The sequence below is a fragment of the Triturus cristatus genome, chromosome 3_1 (assembly GCF_964204655.1).
Source record: "Triturus cristatus chromosome 3_1, aTriCri1.1, whole genome shotgun sequence".
Classification (NCBI taxonomy): domain Eukaryota; kingdom Metazoa; phylum Chordata; class Amphibia; order Caudata; family Salamandridae; genus Triturus; species Triturus cristatus.
Window position 1 is genome coordinate 605,014,529 of NC_140583.1, and position 25,724 is coordinate 605,040,252.

At 44.9% G+C, this 25,724-nt stretch overlaps 1 protein-coding gene across 1 annotated transcript in view; it reads left to right on the forward strand.

Annotated features, from left to right (window-relative positions):
• SYNM (synemin) overlaps nucleotides 1-23,972 on the forward strand; it is a 90,307-nt gene extending 66,335 nt beyond the window's left edge. The window contains exon 4 of the mRNA XM_085644515.1: nucleotides 17,846-23,972. Within this exon, the coding sequence (XP_085500641.1) occupies nucleotides 17,846-22,104 (4,259 nt within the window). The 3' untranslated portion in view covers nucleotides 22,105-23,972. The remainder of the gene's footprint in view (nucleotides 1-17,845) is intronic.
• The last annotated feature ends 1,752 nt before the right edge of the window (nucleotides 23,973-25,724 follow it).

Sequence of the window (25,724 nt, forward strand, 5' to 3'; positions counted from 1 at the left end):
AGATTGCACCTTACTCTCCAACCCGGCAATGGCCTTACCGTAGTTCACTAACCGCAGTTCTTGCAAGCCTCTGGAGAGCCAAATGCCCAGGTAGTGGACAGGGCTGTCAGCCCGTCTGAGAGGGAACTCCAGTGAGAAAGGCAAAGTGTCATCTGTTAGTGGGAACAGGAGTGATTTGGCCCAGTTTATTTGTATACCAGTCAACCCACCAAATTGGAGGAGCTCGCGTAGCACCGGATTAAGATTATCTGATGGCCTGATGCTGTATAGAGTTATTTAATCTGCGTGTAAAGATATTATAAGCCCCCTGGAAGTAAAGCCCAGTCATGGTGCTGCCTAAGACGCGCGTCCAATGGTACCATGGCAATCAATAATGGAGACAGGGGGCAGCCCTGTCTTGTGCCGCGGGTGATTGCCAACGGTGATGAGATTAAGCCATTTAATCTGAGTCTGGCGGTCAAAAGAGTGTATAACAGTTTTATCGGGTTTATAAATAACAGGCTGAACCCTAGTCTAGTCAGGATGGTGAAAAGAAAAGCCCATTCCGGCGAGTCAAAAGCCTTGGCCGCATCTAATAGGGCCACCAGGGCCTTACAGTGGGGATCAACATAGTGTAGAACGGCGAAGAAGGTGCGGAGGTTATGAGCAGTGAACCTCCCCGGTATGAATCCTGATTGGTCAGGGTGCACACCCTGGTTGCCAGAAGCTTTGCGTATATTTTTGTTTCAGTGTTAATCAGTGAAAATGGTCTTTAGAAGTCCATCTCGTTTGAGGGGGGCATGCCCGGTTTAAGTAGGGTTAGAATAATGGCTTCTCTCATTGTGGGTGGAGGATACCGGTCTCTTGTGCCTCTTCGTATAATGTTAGCAGTTGGAGCTCTAACTGTTCGGCGTAGCATTTATACAATGTAAGACCGTCAGAGCCAGGCGCCTTACCCCAGGACAGGCTATTGATTTCTTGGACAATGTCTTCTTTTGTAAAGGGTTCTTCTAAAAAAGCCCTGTGCTCTCTTCCCAAACTGAGCAGTTCAAGAGAATCCAGATATGCCTGGAGCTCATCCGAGGTTGTGCCCGAAGTAGAGGTGTATACTGAAGCATAGAAATTTGTGAACTGCTCCATGATTCTCTGAGATCCTGGTATCAATTCTTGGTTTGCTCCTAGTATTTCTGTAATGTACGTGTCCTTGTTAGCTATGCGCAGAAAGTTGGCCAGTGTTATTCCCGGTCTGTCCACTTCCCCATACTTCCTAGCCTGAGTATATTTCCCTTAGAATTTCACTTCTCTCTGCGCCTCCTCTTCGTATTCAGAGATCTTGGATCTAATGTCGCCCAACAGGCTAGGCTCCTCCGATCCAAAGTACTGCAGCTCGAGCATTCCGATGTCTGTCTCGAGTTTCCCCAGAGATCCTCTTATGGACTTTAACTCTCCGGCTTGTCTGGCTATGCATTTCCCGCATATCACGGCCTTCAAGGCCTCCCATAGCGTGGATTGAGTCATGAATGATCCCATGTTAGTGTCAAAATAGTCAATTACGTCCCCCCTTATTTCCTCGCGGAACACTGCGTCAGTGAGGGCATGTGCGGGTAGCCGCCAGCTGAACATGCGTCTGGGGCCGTCCGTCAGGCTTATCCGGAGTAGGACCGGTGCATGATCTGATAGTGTTCTGGGTAGATGTTTAACATCTACGGTCCAGGCCGCGATGTCCCGAGACACGAGCCAAAAATCTAAACGCCACCAGGCATTATGCTGAGCTGTTATGCAGGTGCCCTCTGTTTTGTCCGGATACCATTTCCTTTATATATCTATGAGATTGCCCTCTAAGACAATGGCGTTTAGCTGCTGCACCAGCTTTGGGATGTAATTTACGAGTGCCCCCCTTTACTGTCCAGATCATCATCCATTAGTGCATTAAAGTCCCCACCCCATATTAAGCTTTCGTTACCCACGGTTTCGATCTTGGCTCATATTGTGCAAAATAAGCCAGTGGTGTCCACATTCGGCCCTATATACTGTCACTAGAGTGATGTTCACCATGTCCAGCCTACCCGTCACAATGATATACCTGCCCTCTGGGTCCACATGCGACTCACTAGTAGTCCATCCCAACCCTTTTCTAATCAGTATCGATACCCCTCTGGAATAATTTGAATAGATAGAGGAATAAATTGGGTCTCATCTTTTGTTGTGCAATCTAGCATGTGAAGTAGTGTTTAAGTGAGTCTCTTGAATGAAACAAATATCGGTGCTGTGTCTAGCTAAGTACGAGTGTATAAGTCTGGTCCTACGATAATTATTCAGCCCCCTTATGTTCCATGTTAGTACATTATAAGAGGTCATATTGTACCATTGTGTTGTTTGAATCTGCAAATGACTGGATGAGAAACAATAGGGCGTCTAGGGATAGTGACTTACCAATACGCGCATGCCGCTGAGGACTTTGTGACTTAATGCTCCAAGGTGAAATACAGACCATGTGAAAAGGGCTGACTGCGGCTGCTTACTCACACGTCTCAACACCGACCTTCTCAACAAATTGAACAATCCCTTTCCTTCCCTTCCCTTCCCTCCCCCCACCCACACCAACCCCCCAAACAGGTTGTGCATAAGTCCCACCCCCCCTTAATAGCCCCAAAAGTAGTCCCACGACTTTTGCGTGGAGACAAGAACAGGGAACTCTCCCTGGGGGGCATGACTTTACCGACATACACCCCTGCCCGGCCGCTTGGTGACCGCTTCTGAGTGTGTGAGCCAAGAGATTTATTGTTCGCCTGCAGGACATAAGCTGCGGCATCAGCATAGCTATTTACGTCAATTTACAACCACATTTTCAATGAGGGCCTAGCTACAGAGATTGCATACATTGACATAATATGATTAATCATCAGTAGTATTTAGTGCTTGACCGGCTATGCTATTCTATATCACTCAGTCTGGTCTTGAAGGGGGTTTCTGCAGACCCCTGCACCGTTTTTTTCCTCTTACCCCTGATCTGTTTTGCAAATTTCATAGCCGACTTGGTATCTGTAAAATAATGTGGAGAACCCTCAAACGACACCTTCAACTTAGCTGGGTATAATAAAGCGTACAGGACTTCCGCTTGTCTGCGAAGTCTTTTGACCGGCACAAACCCCCACCTGGCTGCCTGGACCATGGGGGTAAAATCCGGGAACATGGAAATGTTATTTCCCTTGAAGTTGATTTTTCCTCTCTCTCTGGCAAGCCGCAGAATAATGTCCCGGTCCCGGTAAGTTAGTATGTGTGCGAGTATGGGTCATAGCGATGATCCCACAGGGAGTCAGGGCCCAGCGTGCAATGTGCTCTTTTGACAATAAACATTGTTGACAGATCTGAACCGAATAACTCGCGCAGCAACTCCTCAATGAAAGTTTCAATTTTGTCTATGGCAGTAGTTTCGGGAATGCCTGTGATACAGAAGTTATTTCTTCGCGACCGGACTTCTAAATCGTCATTCTTGGCCCTTATGATGTTCAGCACCTTATCCATTTGAAGTAATTGCTCTTTAGTCTCTACTTGGAATTCATGAATTTCAGTGGATCGGTTGTCAAGATGGTCTAGCCGGGACTCGTGTGCATCCACCTGCTTTTTTACTTGATCAAGCCGGGAGGTGAGAATATCTAGTTAGGTGTCTATAGTTTTTAAGCTAGTCTTCATGTCTAGGAGTAATGCACGAAGATCATCACCACTTCACACCGCTCCATCTTGTGCACCAGATTCCGACTCTGTATCTGCCTAATTTCGGTGTGTCTAGTTTGCTGCTTCCTCTCAAATTCGAGTTTTGATTAGTGTCGTGCTTGCCCATCTTGACCTTGTAAACAGTTAAAGGCTTGACTGGGCACCAGCGGTCATCTGATATATTTTACAAGCCGATGCCCACACAAGCCCTGCATTAATGTTTTATTACAACTTTGCAGCTCACCCTCGGTACCGCACCAGGGGGCGAGTCGCCTGTCTCAGGGTAGGCCTTAGTGCAGGGAAATGGATTAATCTCCTGCTGATATGCCGCAGGAAACCCATGTGTCCATGTGCACCACTTATCCACCAACCGGGTAGCCGCTGCACCCCACCGGGCCTAGATCCACTATCAAGGCTTACCGGACCTACAAGCTGGTCTACAGCGTGTTTACGATTGGCTCACACAGTCAATACAATGCAAGCAGGGTCTAAGTTACTTGTCACTGGCCCAGAGCCGTTGAGGGGTGCTCACCACGTTGCACAGTGTACCCACAGATTCTTGTTTGGCCACAGCACCTTGCCTCAGTCCACAGCTATCAGTACTCCCAGCTTAGTGCTTCATTCAGTTAGCGGGTGTTAAATCACAACATGTGGCAGTCTCTCCTCCACTCCGTCCCGCATGCCCACAAGGCCCACCACGACGAATGCCTGAAGCACTTAAAATGGCGGTCTCAAGTTTTTATTCTTGGTCGGACCGACTTGGATTCCCGGGCAGCCAATAAATCAGGGCCCAAGAGATACGGGCAGCTTGACTGGTCCGGTTTCTCTGCTTTTTCAGTTGTTTGTGGCTCAAGTGCACAGCCAGCCCTGCCATGGCCGGCTCTGTGCCGCTGCACCTCGCTTGGCGGGTCGCGCCGCATCTCTGGGCCCAATTTCACTTCTGGATTCAACTATTACGGCATTTCCCAGGGGTGAGTGGGTGGACCGAGGCGGCCCCCACAGCAATTGGAGGAAGGGGGTGGCACCAGCACAGGGTCTCAGCAGCACCGCAATAGAGTCCCTCCACGGTAGGCCAGTTCGCTCCTATCATGTCCCACTTGTCACGTCTACGGACAAGGCCCGGCGTAGACTTCACCTTCCTCCTCGGCACGCTCAGACTAAGATGGTGGCAGTGAGCTCACCGCAGGCCCATCCACCACACTGTCGCAGATCTCCAGAGGCCCTCCACATGGGGGCTGCAGCAAGCCCAGCACTCTGCCTGCAACACGCCCCAGTCACATTTTCGAGGGGCCATTGCGCACAGAAGGGTCGGTCACAGGTTGGAATTCAGGCCGCAGCGCTTCGGGCCGATACTTGGTCTCTCACCTGGACACGGTAAGCGATTTCGCCCCGACTTACTCTGCTTTGCCGCTGGCATTCTTTGTTTAGGGGGAGTTGTGGGGCGTGCAGACAGTGGCAGCGCTTAGGGCAGGCACACTTTGGAGAGCCGTCCTGCGTTCCGATCCTTCAGTAGGTGCCCTGCCTGCAGCCTCGACACTAGGCCCCAGCCTCTGTACAGTCTCTCAGCTGGGCCGCAGCTGATTTCACAGGTTGTTTGCTTCACACGGCTTGTCAGACGAACCGCGTCCTCGTCCCCGCCAATCTCCGGTTCTTTGTAGTCTCGTTGTGCTCTTGGTTATGCAGGATGGTGTAGGATTTTGATTGCGGCCGGCGGAGCCCTCTCAGTGAGCGGCCATCTTGCTGCCCCTGCCAGCCACGCCCCATTAGCTTCCACACTTTATCAAAACAAAACCGATTGACATAGCCTGAAGAGTCATTCCGCTTCAATCCCAGAAACAAAGCACCGAGTAGAGCAATCTCCCCTAGAATGGTATCTTTCTGATAAGGAGCCATGGTCTATATCTGTTATATGATGGAACAAAGCAGCAATTAAAAACTTCATTCAGATTCTGAGCTAGAAAACTATCTGAGGTACTTTAACATTGCATGCCTTCAAAAGACCTGGAAAGAGGAAAAATTGCCACTGGGAGGCTATGTGAGAATGTTTTCTCCAGCAGAAAAATCCGAGAAGAATGGACACCCAAAAGGTGGCTTATTGATTTATGTGACACTTGATAAAACCTTTAATTTAAGCGCCTACCAATTAATTCTCTGTCCATACTTAGCATAATAATACATCAGTTATAATTTTAAACATATACATCAACCACAGCTCTTCGCAAAAATATCAGAATATGAAGGTGTTAGACAACCCTCTTTTGGAATTCGAAATCTTGCATGCTGGAATTCCGTGAATAGTCACAGGTGACTTTATTCTTAACTTGGCCAGTCATTTGGGAAGAAGTGGCAGTCTAAAAAGATCAGATATGCACTGATATATTTCAATCCAACTTTCCAAGTTGAGTTCTGTCAATAAACTAGACCATGAACTTCTCTGCACCTTGAAGGTTCGGGCGTTAAATGGACGTTGTCACTGAGAAATAGAAATGAGGGCTGTCAATCTTCACTCAGATTATGTGTCACAATCTGAAAAACGTCAAGAGCTACGAAATGCTTATAAAAAAAGCAGTCTTGGAAGCCAAAAAATACCCAAGGTGACCAGGACTGGAATGATATTGTGCAAGCCTACAAAAACAATAATACAGAATCGCTCTAGTCCCTAATAAACCGTCTCGATAAAGATTCATTGGGCTTGGTAGGCAAAAATGTCATGCAAGGAGCATGTCTGATTCATATAGGTTTTCTATACATCAGTCCGGATTTGAACCCTTCTTGTATACCTAAAATGTGTCTTATTATGCCCTTAATCTTCTCTCAAAGAGAAATCAAAGAGAGGATTGAGAAAAGGAGAGGCAACAGTGCCTTCTGGCCCAAATGTGCTCACAGTGGCTATATTAAAAAAAGACTGTGATTTTTGGAGTGCCCTCTTTCATACTTTGTTCAATTTCTTTTTAGTTATTTATTTATTGATTGATTGATTTTGCAGAGAAAAGGACAATACAAACCAGACAAAAAAAAACATTGAAAAATAAAGACAGTCACAGTGTACATACGCATAGATCAGGTAACGTAACATATCACAATACAGTTCCATGGTGTTATACATTCAAGGAAGCATTGTACCAATCAAGTGAATCGTTATACAACCATATCTCTAAACAATTGTGCTACAGTAGGAGGTGGCCCATGGGCCCAGCGCCTAGCATCTCTGTGCTTAGCTATCAGCAAGCTCATATCAACTAATCATCGTTTTTCTTTCCGAACCTGGTTAGAATAGCCAAGAAGAGCTAATAAGGGGTCGGGCAACAGAGGCTCTTCTGTAATATCGCTCAACTTTTGGAATATTAGTACCCAGAATTTAGCAATATCGGGACACAGCCAAGCCAGATGCATGAATCCTGCTTGTTCCGTACCACATCTCTCACATCACGTAGTGTCCCGAAGGCCATATCTGTGCAATCGGGCGGGAGTATAGTATACCCTATTGAGGAATTTAAAATGAACAAGACGGTGTCGACCATTCAGGGAGACGTGCTGTGTGGCTTTGCAGCAATAGCGTCATTTGTCATCATCAAGTGGAACCTCCAAATCAACCTGGCTTTAATGAAAAAGTTCTTCCGGTAATCTTGCGCCATGCTAAAAAACTTGGAGACTATGTTACAGTGGGACTCTGCCCGCAATATCAGGGAGAAGGGGGGCACTTGGGGAGGTTCCATCATCTATTCTCCAAGCATTATCGTGGAGCGCCTGTCTAACCCTATTAAAATGAAACATTGTGAGTGGGGTGACATCTTGCTTTTCTAAGATTATGTCCATCCCTTTCTGTCTTCGAATAAATCTCCTATTTTAAAAATATCCAGAAACACCAGGGCACGTAGGACTTCAATATTCACCGGCAGCCATTGACACCACCCCACTGGTGTGAGTGGAGAGTACAGTATTGATGCAGCTTGTCTTTTCATTAAATTCTGCCATGCGTGGGAAGTGGCGTTTATGGAGTCCAAGAGACTCGTGTGCCAGGACAGCACTAGGTACAGTAAAGCAGCTAGGGGGGAAGGCGCAGCCGCAACCCTTTCTATATGTAAGATTGGGGGAGGGGATTTTTGGTGCAGCCAGTGAAATGCGTGAGAACATTGCGCTACTCGGTAGTAGAGTTCCAAATCCGGAGCACCAAGTCCGCCCATAGAGTAAGGTAGTGTCAAGATGTCCCATTTGACCCGAAGCTGCTTATTAGCTCAAGCTAATCTAACCAGTAAAGACTTAATGCATTTAAAAAAGTGAGTTGAAAGGACCACAGGTATGTTTAGAAATAGAAACAGGATTCTGGGTAGGACTACCATCTTCATTAAAGAGATGCGGCCTAGGAGAGATAATGGCAGCCACACCCATCTGTTGACATCATCTTCTAATTTGGCGATTGCCCTGCAATAATTCTCCCTGAACACTATCTCAGAGTTTGTGTGTACTTGGATGCCTAGATAGCGCACAGAGTCACTGGACCAGTTCAAGGAGAAATCAAGTTCTATCGGCTCCATGGCCGTGGTGAGGGGGAAAATAGTGGATTTAGTCCAGTTAATTTTAAGACCTGAAAATTCACCATATCGTACCACTTCCCTTAACACCGGGGACAGATTAACCTCTGGGTCTCTAACATACAATAGCGTTACATCGGCATAGGTGGAGATTTTTAAGTTGTATTCAGGGAAGCAAATCCCTCTTTGGCTGTGATACTCCCTAAGAGCGCAGGCCAGGGGTCTTTACTATAGCGTAAAGAAGGGGCGACAGCAGGTATCCTTGGCGAGTAGCCCTAGAAATTTTAATAGGAGAGGTCACAAGGTTCCCCACCCTAACCCTAGCTGTAGGGGAATTATATAAAAACTTTCACTAGCTGTAAAAAGAGATCACCTACTCCCATTTGTCTCAAAACCACCAACATGAAGTTCCACTCAACAGAATCAAAAGCCTTTTCGGCATCTAAAGAAATATTGCAGCCACCTTGATCTCCAGTTGTGTGTGTTGAATGGTGCCGAATACTGTACACAAGTTGTGCATAAGGGTGCGACCAGGGACAAACCCTGCCTGCTCTGGACTAATCAGCAGCGGTACCAATGGGGCCTGGTGGTTTGCCAAAACGTTTGCAAATAATTTAGTGTCAACATTCAACAATGACAACGGCCTTTATGATGAACATTCGTCAGGAGGCTTGCCCGGCTTTAAAAGCGTAACTAGCAGGGTCTCTCGCATGGATGGGGGCATCACTCCACTCTCTCCCATCTCCTCTAACAGTGTAACCAGGTGAGGAACCAGGAGCTCCCTAAACTCCTTATAGAAAGCAACTGTAAAGCCGTCCTGTCTCAGGGCGCTCCCGGAGTGCATGGATTTTAAAGCATCATGAACCCCCCAGGACTCCAAAGGCCTCATAAGGTATTCTCTGTGCTCATCAGCTAGCCATGGGAATTTAATATGTTCCAAGTAATCCAGGATTGCAGCCTCCTCACCTGCCATCCTAGTTCGATATAGATGTGAGTGATAATTACTAAATATGTCCGCAATGAAGTCAGGATCCCGTAGTATCTCACCCGTTGTGGTACGAATTTCCATGACACTAGCTGCTTCCCGTCTATTTCTCAACATAGCTGTTAATGTAGCGTCCGGGCGCTCCCCCTCCCCATATGTTTTAGCTACTGCGTATTTCCCAAAAAACTTGACCTCTCTGTCATCGGCATCATGATATTCCTCCAGAGTTTTCTTAAGCTCCTCCGTGACTCCATGGCTCCCACACTCCAAGGCCTCCCGTTCCAAGGCTGCCAATTCCTTTTCATGCGATTTTAATTGCCCTCTGATTGAACGTAGAACCCCTGAATGCTTGGCTATAGCTATCCCTCTAATGTAGACCTTAAAGGTCTCCCATATTGTAGCCAACTGGGGTACATAGCCAATATTTGTTGCAAAGAAGGTTTCAATAGCCTCTGTAATTTCAGATTTAAATACATTGTTAAGGAGTGTGTAGGGCTGGAACCTCCAGGTGAATGGCGCAGGTCTTTTTAGTGGGCTCTCAAAATCTAACTGTATAGGTGAATGGTCTGAGTACGAGCGTGGGTGTATCTCGTAGCCGGGGATCACTAGACTGAAGGAGCCAATAATTGATCCTGGTGTGCAGATCGTGCCGGGCTGAATAGTGCGTGAAAAATCCCACCCGCGAAATCTCAAGCTCCAGACATCAACCATGCCCAATTCCGCAATAGCATTCTCTATGGCTTTTGCAGCTAATGACTGACGCCCAGCAGGGCCTCCGAAACGATCCAGCACTGTATCAAGAACACAATTATAATGACATACTGTTATATGTAGCCTCCCCGCACAAATCCATCAAGGTAGTGCTCGACATCTTCACGAACTTTGGCAAGTATTCGGGGTATGCGATCAATTGGCACAAGTCCGTATTGTTTATGTTGGGGGGCCAAGTCCCCCGACTTCTGGCTGAATGCACCATAGAGGTGGCGGAGGAGGGGTTTCGATATTTAGGGGTCTTTATCACATCGGACCCAGCTCTTTTTTATAACTCCAATCTGGCCCCCCCACTGGCTAGTCTACGTGCGGATGTGAAGCACTGGAGATCCCTGCCTCCCACGCTGTTGGGGCGTGCTTCACTCTTTAAAATGTTGGCCCTCCCTCGTTTTCTCTACATACTCCATAATTGTCCACACAGAGTCCCAGACTCGTATTTTAGAGCAGTCGAGGGTGAAATCCGCACGCTGTTGTGGGATGGGAAGGCTCCCTGGGTCGCACTGAAGAAATTGACAAAGGGCTGGTATGATGGAGGCATAGCGCTGCCTGACCTGCAACTCTACTACTGGGCGGCGCAATTGGTGACTGTCAATCACTGGCTATATCACCCCCCTGACGACCCAGCATATGCCCTTGACCGTTATCAAACTGATCGCTCCGGTTATCTGTGGGCCCTGTACACTAGAGATAGGAAGAACAAGAAGAGATTTTTTGGACCTACCCAACACACGTTAGAAATATGGCGTATAGTTAATTCTCGTTTGGGATGGGCGGGTGTTCTCTCGCAGGTGATGCCGCTTTGGTATACACAGAAGCTGGGCATGTTGTGCTATCAGCCTGGGTTTGACAAGTGGGATCTCATAGGTATCTCCGCAGTGAAGGACCTGGTTAAGAAGGGAGCTATACTTACATTTGGTGACCTTCAGAGTCAATATCATCTGGCTCAGGGAGAACTATGCAGATATTTACAGATTAGACACGCGATATGGGCGGCCTTTCCGTCCCTTAATGATATACCAGAGTCGTCACCATTGGAGGACCGGCTGTTAGATGGGCCTCTAAGTTCTAAACTACAACTCTCCAGATGGTAGAATGTAGCTCTACAGCAGAGAATAAGGCCAAGAAAGTATATCCATGCAAACAAAAACACTTACAGAAAGTCTGTAACAAGGTAAAAAAACCTCCTTGCTTTGTTAGAGAAGAGAAGCAAGGATGATAAATGAATAAATGGAATCAGGGATACTACTGGCATGATGGTGGTGGGTGACAAGGTCACAGTGGAAACATTAGCTAAGTTCCTGGGAGAGCTATCCTGGTCTAAAGTTTCTGTAGATGAGACTGACATGATGAACTTTGTTGCAGATTTGCCGACTCCTCATTTTGCCTGGAAAAGAGAAAGATGCTGGATAGGGAAATTGAAATTGAGGAGATTTTGACTGCAATCACATAGATGTAAAACAGCAAGGCAGGAGGTCCCAATGGATCTCCAGAAAATTAGTGACCACTTGAAATGAATGTTTGTTGAGGCTAGTGAAATCGTGTTGCTTATGAAGAACCTACACATAGCCTGGTGACTCTAATGAGGAAAGTAGGGAAGATCCCTGTGAATTGCTACCTTACCAGTGAAATGCATTGCTGAATACAGAAACAAAAATACTAGCCAAAATACATATAAACAGACTCTACTCATGCATTGACACCATGAACAATATGCATGCCATAGCGACGAGACATAACCTAAGGACACTCTCTCAAGTACATGTACGTAGTGTGGTCGACAGGTTAGTTCCTTGCATTGTGGACCCAGAGCGGGGAAGGGTTGCAGAGGCCCGGGAAATAGCATCCACGTTCATGAAATACTAAAATACTTTTGAATTTTATATGTGAAACGAGTAAGGCCACTACAAGAGTTCTCCGCACCACTAATAGCAGACTTGCCATTGCCCACTCTGTTAGCACCAGATGTAGCTGATCTGGACCGCCCCCTTGCACTTGTAGAGATAGACAAGGCCCTCTCAGACATGAACCAGGGCAAGACGCCAGCTCTGAATGGGTTCCCCATTGAATATTACTGGACATTCTGTAAAAAACTACTTGTGTTTTTTTTTTCTAGTTTTATATAGCGCGAACTAGACCCGAGACATCGGGTAAAGGAGTGCTTTATATGAGCACCAGTTTCGTTACATGAGGACACATTCATTTTTTTAGGCACAGGAGATTAAGTGATTTGCCCAGAATCACAGGATGTTGAGCGTCATTGCCGAGACTCGAACCTGGTTCCCCAGCTTCGATATCGACCACCCTAGCCGTAAGGCTACATCCTCTCCCACTTGTTGCCCTTGTATAACAAAGCCATAACAAAGGGCCACTTCCCGGAAAGAATGAATGTGGCGACTACAGCGGTCCTACACAAAGCCAAGCATCGCCCCAAGGACTATGCCTCCTACCACCCAATCTGCCCCATCAACAGCGAACTTAAGGTATATGCCAAGGTATTGGCCAATAGACTCCTCAAGCTTATACATAAGGTGATTCACCCTGACCAGTGCAGTTTTATGCTCCAACGCAGTACAAGGCACTGCATCCACTGGATGCAAGTAGCTGTAGCTTACCATCATCGGCTTACAGTGCCTAAAGCCTTTCTCCTCCTAGACTTTGAGAAAGCGTTTGACTCCTTCGGCTGGGATTTTCTGTGAGATTCCCTTTCTCACCTGGGCCGCAGGCCCTGCTTTGTCTCATACGCTCAGACACTATATGCTGGTCCTATGGCACAGGTGCTAGTGAACAGGGTCCTATTGCGGGCCTTCCCGATACAGCGTGACATCAGACAAGAATGCCAGCTAGTTCCTCTCCTTTTTGCACTAGCAGTGGAGCCGCTGGTGACATGGGAGTGGTGGGACGTGCTTGTTCGAGGGTTCCAATGGGGGGAAGGTCTAGAAGACTGCTTCACTTTATATGCGGACAATGTACTGCTCTTTTTCTCCAACATGGTGGTCATGGGCCCTAGACTACTCTGTATTGTAGACCTTTATGGACAGGCTTTTGGCCTGCTCGTTAACTGCTCCAAGTCCCCCCTGTGCCCTGTGACTGGAGCTCAGGGGATTAGTAATTGCTAATGATGTGTTTCCCTGCACATCCCCAATAAACACTCCTGTGGTTAAATTTCATAAAAATAAACCATTCGTTCAATGGAGATGTATTTCAATTTTTTAATCGTAACAGTTTTTTCAAAGCGTACGCAATGTTCAATATCACATTACATCTTCGGGTGATCTTTTTTTATCCTTGTAACCATAAACCCAATGCATTTCAGGCTGAGCCCTTCATCAGGGGATGTTTCCTGACATGTGTGAGTTAAACCAAATACATTGACTCCGGTAGATGCGCTCAGCGTTCACTGAGCTTCGGCATTATCAAGTATGTGTGAGTATCCTGGAACGTGAAATAAACAAAAGACAAATACGCAAGTTCACCCGCGGGTTTATTCTTACTCTTACTCAAGTGTGAAGGATTTCTAGAGTGAGTTACTATTTTTAGGTCAAGTCTAGGCAGCGCATGCGCTGCTCTGTGAGGCACGCTATATCCATAATATGTGCTTAAAGCACCTCCCGTGTTTTCTATTGGTTCCTGTTAGAGCCCTTCCTAAATGCCTGCTTTTGTTTGGTGAATATGCTTAATTACACTAAATGTACAGGGTCTATTTCTGCTGTTACTTGAACTTTTAAAAATATGATTAAAAATAAGAATGTTATGCCTTCCGGCATCAAAATATCACTAAAATGTTAGATTCACATTTAAACTAAAACAAAAATTTGCTCTGTACACTTAATGGTCTGTTAGGTGACAGAACAACATAGAAAGCCCTTTTTCGTTGAAGTTTGGGCCGTAGTGTTGAAGCTTCACTCTCAGAGATTTGTGAGACTGTCATAAGCAAGTCTTTAAAGAACTTTATGCCTAAAACTGCTGAATTTGTACACAAAGTCAGTTGCACAGTAGGAATAACAGTGCTGAAACATCTATTGGGTATTTCGACTTTCAACCCTACTCCCATTTTACTATGCTAGATGCCCTATTCAAACATACTTGCAAACCTATATTAGATCCAATGCTGGAGAAAATTCAATTATTCATAAGCAAATGTAGTTCACCCATAGTGGTATCTGTAAGGAAATGCCTCTTTTTACTTGATCCCCCTAAAAGCTTTGGTCTGATGCTGTTGGTTTTTCGAATCTGAGAGTGCACTGAGGCATGCTAACCAGGCCTTAGTGCCTGTGCTTTGACCCTTCAAAGTGTATATTTAATTGGCTTATACACAATTAGCATAAGTTAACTTACTCTTACATCCCTAGTGTATGGTACAAGGGATACCCAGGGCCTGTAATGTAAAGTGTTCCTCGTGGCAGCGAGCACTTATTGGGCCACCATGAATGTGACAAAGTAAAGCTTATTTTCCAGCCTGCTACTGCAGACTGGTGGAGCAGTTTTAAACTGCTAAGTTGACCTTGCCATTTAAAATAATGACAAAGTCCAGACCTTCCTTTTATATATACGTAAGTCACCCCTAAAGTAGGCCTATCAAGCCATAAGGCAGGGTGATGTATATTAGGACATGTATTTTTGTATTGTCATTTTTACTGCACAAAGGCTAGAAGCCCCATAGGCAAGTACAGGGTTACACGCTGACAACTCAGCTATGCTAACATCTGAATGGGGCTACTAAAGTTGGGGCTTCAAAGTATCTAAGAATTGTTGCATTACAGCCAACGTGATGCCCAAGAGGAATTTAATGTAAATTTAGAAAGTTGTCACTCTGTTAACCACATTTTCCAGTGGCCATTTACAGTTGCTGGCCACAAGACAGCCTTCTGCTGTCCTGAGGACAGATGTGAACAACTCCTAGGAAAGAACACAATAGAGGCTTGCAGTCGAAAGAGGTGTTACCTCTCCCTGGCAGGAAACCACACAAGGTGTGAGAGAAAAAGTGAGCTTCAAAAGGGCCACCTTTGAAGGGTAAATGATGGACACGCACGAGGGGGGCTGCTTTCTTCTGTTCTGGTAGACAGGCTGGCATCGGGGAGAGCGAGGGGAAAACATTTGCTAAATTGGTTTTGCCATGGAGGTGTAGCCATCTGTTATCTTTAATTCTAGGGTCAGCTACCAAGCTCCACACACTAAAAGAAGGGTTCTGCCATTTTAGGATTACCAGAATGTTGCACTCTGAGGTAGCTGGATACCACACATTGCTGTAGGTCATCATCAGGCAGTAGGGGACCTGGTAGCCCGTTGGCTAGTAGTCACTACATACCCCGAGGGCAAATTGTGGGCATAAAAGTGGCACTCCAGGCACCCAGACCTGAGATCACATCTGTACTGGTGAGAGGACTGATGAAGGACTGCCCTGCTGTTCCCCAGACCTGGCAAAGAGATGCTGCACCAAAGACTGAACTGCACCGGCTGCTCCTGGGGTAGCAAAGATAGAACTGTGCCTGTGGTGCCCTGCTCGAGGAAAAGTTGTTTCTTGGGCCCTAAACAGAAGAGGTGAACTCTATGAGTCAGTTGGCTGACTTCCTGTTCCAGCTCCAGGACCACAAATGTGAAGAAGCCACCATGACAAAGTTGTTAACCACAACTGCTTGTTCACAGCTGACCAAAGCGCAGTTTGGGACACTGAACCCTGACACTCAAAAGTTGCACCCAAGTCTGCTGGACCCAGAAAGTCATCAAAGTGCAGTTTGGTTGCCCAGATGGACACTAGCCACAGTTAAAGGGAAGCGCTGGTTTTGCTGTAACCTGAGGCCAGTAGACCAGTGGGAACTGGTTTTTGACTGGACTTCACCTGGAATTTGAGGGGCATCGACTTCTTTAGCCAAAGCGCCCCACTGTGTTTGTGGTCTGAGGTGTGTCCCAAGGAAGACCCCCGTCGACCGGATCATCATCCTCAGCATTTTCAACATCTTCAGCATCCTGTATCCCTGGCATATGGATAACTTGCTCTATTGATGTCTATTGCAGTTTGCCCATAGGGCCTGGAACTGGACTAGAGACAGTCGTATGATAGAAGCACGCATAGTTAACCACGTGTGCCTCTACCACACAGCCCAAACCACGAATGCGTCTTAACCATGCATTCCTTTACCACGCAATTTTGTGGTATAGGCATGAATGGTGAAGGGTTATGTGTGGCTAAGGTTGCCGACCCCACCATTCCTAAAAATTACCCCAACTACCCGATACCCTCTCACTGCCCTAAAGTCTAAAACCCTGTCCCTTTACTTACACTACCCCACCCCCACCCCGTGCTGTACCTTAAAATACCCCTACCCCCATCCCCACTCACATCATCACAGCATCTTTCTGCTTCCATCTTCACTGTCTTTCGTACCTACAGCAGCTAGACCGGACACTGCCTTAACCATGCATATGCGTGGTTAAGGCAAGCGTGGTTGTGCTTGTGTAGTCGGAACACCTGTTGCTAAGACCACGGTGTTCCGACTGTTCCCCTGCTTTAATTGCAAGGTTACTCTCCTGCTAAGCCTCATTAGCCCCCTGACTTGCACCCTGCTGGAGTTGGTCCTCCAAAGCAGGCCAGAGTAACAAAGCACAACTTTATTAAAAGTTTTCAGGGTACCCACTAATCATAGAAGTTTGAGTAAAAAGCAGAGGTTTACAATTTATTTAAAACCCTGTATTTCTAAAACTCTTTGTTCGATTTTGTTTGTTTTGGCGTTGAAAAATGCATTAAAATATCCTTATCAATTGATGTCAGATTTCCTTTGTGTTGCTTGTCTCTCTTCAATCAATCAATCAAACAATCAATCAAACAATCAATCAATCAATCAGGGATTTGTGAGGGCCTGAAGGTGCTGGGGGGAGGATGGGGGTTTGGAGCAGCTGTCTCATCCGAAGAGCTAGGTCTTAAGGCTCTTCCTGAATGTTTGCAGTGTGGGCGATCGTCTGATGCTGGGGGGAGTTCATTCCAGGTCTTGGCTGCGATGTAGGAGAAGGCTCTTCCTCCTGTTTTGGCTCTGCAGATGCCAGGGATTTCGGCCAGGCAAGGTCGGTGAAGCAGATGTTTCTCTTGGGTGGGTAGAAGGAGATTCTTTCATTGCGGTATTGGGGTCCGGTGTTGTGAAGGGATTTGTAGGCGTGAATGAGCAGCTTGAAAGTCACTCTCTTTTCGACGGGGAGCCAGTGGAGGTCTATTAGGTGCTGGTTGATGTGGGCTGGAGTTTGAGGAATAGAGATTTGTTGATTCCGGCATAGAGGGCATTCCCATAGTCCAGTCTGCTGGTTATGAGTGCGTGGGTGACGGTCTTTCTGGATTCAGTTGCTTCATTACTTTAAATGCGCTAAGGTTTTATATATGAGTCTAACTGGACCTATATTGGTTTGTGAGTTCATTACACGGTGAGGTTGCACAACCACTGCTTTTCCTCATAATTCTTTTTTTTAATTCATATGTAACTTACCTAAACTCCATTATTAGACAAATATGGCTGCTAATTACGTACTTAGAATTGGCTTAAAAGGTGAATAAATGTTGACTTTGCAGTACCTGCATAGGAGTGTGGGTGAACTCAAGTACTAATCAATCTAAAAAAAAAATCTTTAGGGGATGAAAAAAAAAGAATGAATTTATGCTCTTTTTGGAGAATTCCCAATATGATTTCGGGAAATATTCAAACAAGTGAATCAATTAAAGATACAAGTGTTTGAGAATTACATTTACAGGTAAGTAACTTGATTACATTAAGTTAAAAAGAAAAGAAAAAATGAGGACAAGGTTATATGATTAAGTTGCCTTCATGTTTAAAACAAAAACAAAAATACGAATTGTTCACCGTCTTTTTTTTTCCTTTTTCAGGTTCTCGAATTGCTGTTCACGAGCATCCCACTAACTACTCACTACAGGAGGGTCAGAATTCTAGAAGATTCTTCCCAGCCGTTCACAGCAACGTTGAGACTAGACATCAAACTCATACATCTCACGTCAGCAGGGCTGGAAGTACTGTGAAAAAAGAAGCTCTGGTGTCTGGACATCGTCCATCATCCACGGTCAGAGATGAAGCCTCTTACCAAAACAGTACCAGAAGACACGCTGGGTTTGAGAACTTCACCTCAGGACAGAGTCTTTCAAGTCACAATGAAAGTCATCGACCAGTCCCCCCTATTAGAAAAAGACACAATGAAAGCTATCGACCAGTCCCTCCAATTAGAAAAGGTACTGCTTCTGTAGTGCAAGAATCCAGCAGTAGCTTCCAGATGTCAACCAAGGACCTTAAGAAGACCCTGCAACCAGGAATCTCACAAGCCACTGAAACAAATATGGAAAAAGATAAGAAACCTTTAGGTTATGAGCAGAGTTGGGAATTGAAAGGAACAAAACAGGTTAAAAGCGAAGCGCAGGATATGTTGAAAGAAAAGGCAATGGGAGACGAGCAGTACACTTTTACTAGGCATGACTTGCCAGGGGAGGAATCTAAAGAAGTGAAAGCTACAACGATTGAGAGATTTGTACTACTTGAAGGAAAGCCAAATAGACAAGAACAAAGTTATGTTTCTGAGATCAAGACCAAAAATACAATTGTGCTGGAAGGTGAAAACGTTCAAAAGGAAGAATTGATCACTACTGATGTGCCGATAAAAGTAATGGCAGCTGGAAATGTTCAAGAAGAGAATGAAGGCGAGAATCTTACTCAGAGGGAGAGAATCTTGATGGTGGATGAGCAGGTGAAATCAAAAGGAGAAAGTGTTACACATGAAGGCCTAAGGACAATAGAGATTCCGATAAAAGTGACGGGTGCAAGAGAAACTCATGGGAAGCTAACTGTCATTGATCAAACCCAAGAGGATGCAAACCGTATTGTGAATAAAGTAGTAAAGGAGTGTATAGCAGGTGCTGGTGTGAGCTTTGTTGAATCAAAAGAACTGATCAGGGACTATGAGTCAAACAAATATGAGACCAGTGGCATAATGGAGGAGAAGAGCAATAAAGAGGAGGGTTGGGATATTCACATTCCTGTTAGAGTTGAAGCCCTTGAAAGGGAACAACTATCTCAAAATATCAGCATACAGGCACCTGTCAAAGAGGATTCACCTAAAAAGGGTAAAGAAGACTTTGACAAACCTGTTGAAAACGTAGTGTTAAACTATCCAGAAACAGACACAGGCTTCAGCGCTGGGAAAGATGTCAGTGCACAGCACAATTCAAAAACTTCAACAGCTTGGTCAGATGAGTTGGCTGAACATGTAACTGTGGCTGACATTCTTAAACATGTTGGCCAATCTACTGGCCTGCATTCAACCGATGAAACCTCTTCTGATGGGAAAGTGACATATTCTGAAACCAAACAACTTGCCAATGATGGAACAATGACAACCGAGATTATCATGCAGACAACAACAGAAGAGGACTTTGACCTATCTGACGAGGAGGAGCTTGAGCAACTTTTGAATAGTAGTTTGGAGAAAGCAACCCTGAAGCATTTAAAAGGAATGCAGGCTGAACATTTTTTTGAGAATATTCTACACGGTGGCTTGAAAGGAAATAAAGGTGTTAGGATTGAGATAACTGAAGAGCCTCTGGAATCAGCGACTGATGAGCTAGGTGAATTTTCAGTACCGTTTGAGGTACAGGAAGCAGATGAGTCTACTCCAAATGTGCAGGGTAAGGAGGGAAGTGATGAGGAAGCTGCAGGTGCATCTATAGCTGCTCTTGGGGGTAAAGACAAAACAAAATCCAGAGAAGATGTGACTCATGTAGAAGATGTAACAGATGGTGGTGATACAGGTGAAGACCTAGAATACATAGTCTCCACTCCAGATGAGTTACCTGTAACATCTGGTGAAGATGGTGACTCATTGTATGGACAGATTCACATAGAGGAAGAGTCTAGTATTAGCTACTCCTGGCAAGATGATTTTTCGCAGAGCTCACAAAATAGGAAACATACCAGTAAACTTTATGAGCATGATGACAAAAATCACACCCTCAATGAAACCATCAAGGAAATGCGTACTTGCCTAGTAGAAGAGAACATTTCAGGGAAAGAACCTATTCACATGGAAAGTCTTGTGATTGAAAAAGAAATTAAAATTCCACAAGAGTTCCAAACATCATTAACGGGTCTGTTGTCTAAAGATATCAGTGATCCTAAACATCAACTGAAGGGGGCACTTGAGCAATTAGAAGAGAGTCTTCCTGGAATTTTAAGGGAAGAACTGTCTGCCTTAACCAGTGAAGATCAAAAAGATGTGAACAGCTTAGCAGTAGACATTAAAAAAGTTCAACAAACCACAGACAATGGTGTGATGACCATTGTTGCAGAAATCAATGTCTCACAAACCATTGACTCAGATGATCTAAATATATTAAACAATCTTCAAAGTAGACCAAATGTCAGTGAAGAGAAAATATTGCAGTCTCCAAAAGAAGATCCGTATAGAAATCCTGAGATCCATGATCAAGAGAGCGTTGGAAATGCCATTGTAAGAGATGTGTCCAACTTTGGGAGTAACATCATGCTGTCATCTTCTGATCAACTGCCTGGCTCACCCAAGATTAACACCAGCAATGGTTTATCGCATTCTACTGCAGAAGAATCCCGCCAAGAAAGTCCTACTCCTGCTCCACCACAGCCCAGTCCTACAGGAGAGGGGAATGAAATGTACATGTCAGCAGACATGAACACATTTGTAAGGCACATTAAACTAGGTCCCAAAGAATTTCACACAACCGAGCACATCATTTTTGAAGGCCCCATCTCTGAAATTCTGGACCTTGGTATTGCAGGAAACCATTCTTCAACAGATGACTTAATAGATGCTAATAGTTCTGTCATCAGGCATTTAAAATTAAGCCCTGTGGACATTACTACTACAAACTCATCAGTATATGATACAGCCTCTTCTGAGACTTTGGACTCTGGTGCTGCCCTTTCTTCAACAGATGGGGCAACTGAGACGAACAGATCTATTAGGCATATTAAACTTGGCCCAAGAGAAGTGTATTCTTCTGAACAAATAATATTTGAAGGTCCAATCACTGAAGCACAGGTACTTGGAAACATGCCCCCAACAGAAGGTTCAGATGACTTCAGTAGATCCATGCAGCAGGTCAAAGTGGGCTCAAAAGAAATTCAGACAACTCAGCAAATTGTATTTGAAGGGGCTATGTGTGAGCCTTCTGATAACGATAGCAAAGAAGACTTGTCCGCATACACCAACAGGTCCATAAAGCATTTCAAACTAAGTCCAACTGAAATTCAGACGACAGAACACATCATTTGCAGAGGGCCGTTGTCTCACTCTACAGAGCATATTGGTATAGAAACGCTTTCTGAGGCTGGAATCAGCACATCAATCAGACACATCACTCTAGGTTCAGGAACACAACCAACAGAGCAAATCATATTTAAAGGGCCTATATCTGATTCTGCAGCCGATAGTAGCACATATGTGAGACATATTAAATTGATCCCCCAAGACTTACAAAACAAAGAGGATATCATTTTTGAAGGACCTGTTTCTGAATCTCTTGGTGACTTAGGGGAGGTCTCTGCTTCAAAGGAGAATGCAGAGGTGGAAACCTCAACAAGGTACTTTAAGATTGGATCAAGGGAAATTAAAGCCGCCAAAGAGGTAACATTTGAGCACACAGTTTCAGAAGAAGGAACCAGTGATGCCATATGTCTTCCTCCCAATCATTCTGCGGAAGCCAACAGGCCTATCCCCCACATCAAGCTGGGTCCAACTGAAAAATCATTCTCCTTTCAAATGGATGTAACACAATTTACAACAACCCCTTCCACAGACAGAGGGACCCAGGAAGCAAAAATGATCTTTTCAAGTAGGAAATTTACAGAGGGTCCAGATGACAATCTATCCGAGAAAGCAAAAGAAGGCAATCAGGATGACTCCAAGGCTGCAAATAGTGAAGCAGCAAATGTTGACATAGTGCCTGATGCATATGACGACTATTTCCAAGCCCATGGACAGAGAGTCATTGACACATCTATGTTTGATAAAACTGTGCAGCTGCAAAGGATGGTCGACCAAAGATCGGTGATTTCTGATGACAAAAAGATTGCTGTTGTGTATCTCGATCACGGAGAAGATGTCTAGTAGGGAAAGCATGGTATTGCTTTGTTTGGACACGTTTGCAATGGACACTGTCATTGACGCCTCACTTAATCCGCCTATCTCTTTTTCAGTTTGAAAAGGATTGCGAGCTGTTTTGATCAGCTTCCTACAACCGGGGTTTATACTGGAGGGCGCCCTCTGGTGGAAATGGTTATGCAATGGAGGCTATTATCGTCTACTCCTAAACTGCAGAGTTTCTTATGGGCAATCACCATCCTATGTCACAGAATGCCTTCATGGACATGCCACAAAACGTATCACATGCTTTTAAGCACACCTACACTTATGAAAGAAATTAAATTCCTTTAGAGTATTTTATTTTTCTTTTGCCATATATATTACATTATTGTATTTATTGCCCAACCGATCCCCTTTACACAAGCACGCATATAAAATGAGTTGACTTTTTATCAGTTTCTTTATGGGCTAGCAAAACTTTGAAAGAACCACTAACTACTTACTATCAGCATCATATAGTCATCCCTCCCCATTGCAGTGGCTAGCTGTTGAGATGCGCACATCATTAATTGTATGGGAATGCACGTATTATTTCACTAACAGCGTCTCGCGAGAGTTCCATCAGAGCCTTTTACACCTACTTCAGCATGCGTGGAAAGCAGGGGCGGCCTGTGGCAGTCACCAAAAGTGCCCTCAACGTTTCCCCTTTTCTGGATCCTTAAGCTCTAACACAGAGGGGTATTTCAGCTCCCAAAGGAGGTTTTGCTGTAACTACATCTTGTTATTCAGCAGGGTGACACCAGTAGTTGGTTATAGTACTGTGCAAGAATAACTAGACACCTTAGTGCCTGCCACTGTAGTCTGCCTGGCACCTACATATAGATCCGTTCAAAATACACTTGCTAGAATTGGCAGGCCCGCAACCAAGGCAATGCATTTAAGGCGAAGCTTCTAGTTCTCTTCAAACTTAAAAACTTAGAAGGTGTTGATTATACCCTAACTGATTAGATAAGTTCTGTGGATTCTTGATTAGTGTTACAGGCCAAATAAGCAGTTTCTGAACGCTAAATACCCCGTGGTACCAGTAGCCCTGCACTACTACTAGCATAGAAATGAATGAAGACCCATTTTAAGCAGTGGGGCTTGTAAAGGGAAATAGTCCTTAAACATAAAAATTCTTGGTAACCCTTCTTACGATACTGTATGTGCACAAGCAATATAATTCCTCCACGGTCCCCATTCACTTTGCTCTCCAATTCCTCTCAGAACTGAATGTTGTGATTGTTGTAAACTATGGAGTAACAATACTTGGTATTAGATCAAAAAGTCCAAAATTACAAAAGCTTTTAATAGATATTTCAGGGTAAAATGTTTTCTCAACCTAAAATGTATGATATCAGCACTGAGTAAAAAAGGTAGAAACATGCAATGTTTTTAACAGCTGCGAAACTGACTTTCAGTTCCCTCACAACAACTGCCTTGCTTGATAACTGTGTGTCATGGAAGTGGTGTTCTTCTGCAAAGAGGCATCCTCACAGGGGAAATAGGTGGCAGGGTACCTATAATGTGAGGAAGTGGAGCGGGTTACAGCGAGTGTCCTCACAATCCCCTGCACTTTGGGTGCCTAATAGAGAAGCTGTATTCTTTGAATTTGTTCCCCAATTTTTTTTCCATTTGTAAGACTCATTTCTGGAAATTTAAAACTAAGTGACAACTACTCACAAAAAAATCCTTGCATATCGGACCCTTTTTGAGGAACACTTGTGGCATAAAGTTAGTTGAAATCAGTTGCTCTTTTTTATCTCTGTGGCACTGATAACAATATTGTTGGGTCTATTTTAATTACTATACATTTGAGTTATGTTACTAACAAATTAAACTTGTCAAACATGTATCCAACATGAACTTTTCTTTGTATGTATATAAAACCATATACATCTTCAATACTCATTACAGTGCAAATGTTTTAGACGATTGTGGTTTAACTAGTGCTTACTTTTTTAAAACAAATATTGGCAAAGCCAATAGGTTTCACCTATGGGATAGCTATTAGCTGTGTCAATTTCCTTTAGCCATGTTGTACAGCAGTATAGCTGCTATGCAGCATGGCTGAAAGTTGGGGCAAAAAGCGCTATGATGTGTCCAGCATTGAACGCGATAAACAGTGATCCATTTTCCTAGTATGGGATTTTTCTGTGCCTTCAGAAAAAAAGTTTAATCAACTTACATCCTAGCTGAAGTTTGCTGTTTTGGGCCATCTTGAAGACAGCACCAAACAAAGCCATGCAGAGGAGGGGGCACGGTGCCATTTGCCTCTTTGTAGCATTCTGACACCTCTTGGTGTGAATTTTGGACTTTCTTTCTGATGGGACAGAAGGGGCAAGCAACAAAGAGGGTGAAGGCAGGGGTTCACAGGACAGGGCAAACAACAATGGGGGAGGGGCAGACCGAACAAACAACGAAGCAGGAAGAGAGTGGGGGGGCAAGCAACAACATGGGAGGGGGTGGTAGGAAGGGGCACAAGGAAAAGGAAGAAGTACCTCTGAAAACTGTGAGCAGTGTAAGGGTACTGGGTAAGGGAAGCAGTACCTTGACCATGCTCCAGGTTGGGACAAACCAAGTAGATGAAATAAAGCCTGCACCTGCTGACCAAAGAGAAGCAAGGAATTAGGGTGATGATGAAGCATACCAATAGTAAGCAAGGGACAGGCTATAAGTCACCTTAGTAAACAAAATGTCTTGCAAGCAGCAGTGCATACGCTGTCTCAAATGAAACCTAAAATATAGGGTGTGAGTGGGATGGGGGCAAATTGTCAAAGAGGCAAAGGTGCCTGGCAAACAAACTAAAGTGCATAAATCAACCGGCAGTGCGCCCAAAACATTTGTGTCCTGCCTGAGGTGAAACAGCCTTTACCTTTCAGCTTTTACCACACAGGGCTTGATAGTTTAGGGGTGGGTAGAGGTAAAGTGAGGTGAGGGTGACTTGAGGGTTCAGGGTGGGTAGAGTTAAAGGAATTTGAGGGTGATGTGAGGGCTCAGAGGTAGTAGAGGTAATGGGAGGTGAAGGTGACGAGGAATCAGGGATGGGCAGAGGAAAAGAGAGTTGAAGGTGACTTTGGGGTTCAGGGGTGGGTGGAGGAAAAGGGAATTATAGGTGACTTGGGAACTCAGGGGTGGGTGGAAGGTAAGGTGAGGGTGACTTGTGGTAAAGGGACTTGATAGCTCGGGTGGGAAGAGGTAAAGGGACATGAGCGTGACTTGAAGGTTCAAGTATTAGTAAAGTTAAAGGGGAGTAAGAATTACTTGAGGATTCATGGGTGGGTAGAGGTAAAGGGAGGTGAGGGTAACTTGAGGGTTCAGGGGTGCGTAGAGGCAATGAGAGGTGAGGATGACTAGGGGGTTCAAGGGCGGGCGGAGATAAAACGAGGTGATTTGATTGGATAGTATGATATGGTACAGCTTAACTTTGTATAGTGTAGTGTGATATTGTATAGTATGGTATGTATGGGGTGGTATGGCCCATAATTTTATAGTATGGTATAGGCTGTTATTGTACAGTATGATATGGTATGCTATGGGATGGGATGGTTTGTTATTGTATAATATGGTATGTCATGGTCTATTACTGGATAGTATAGTAAGGT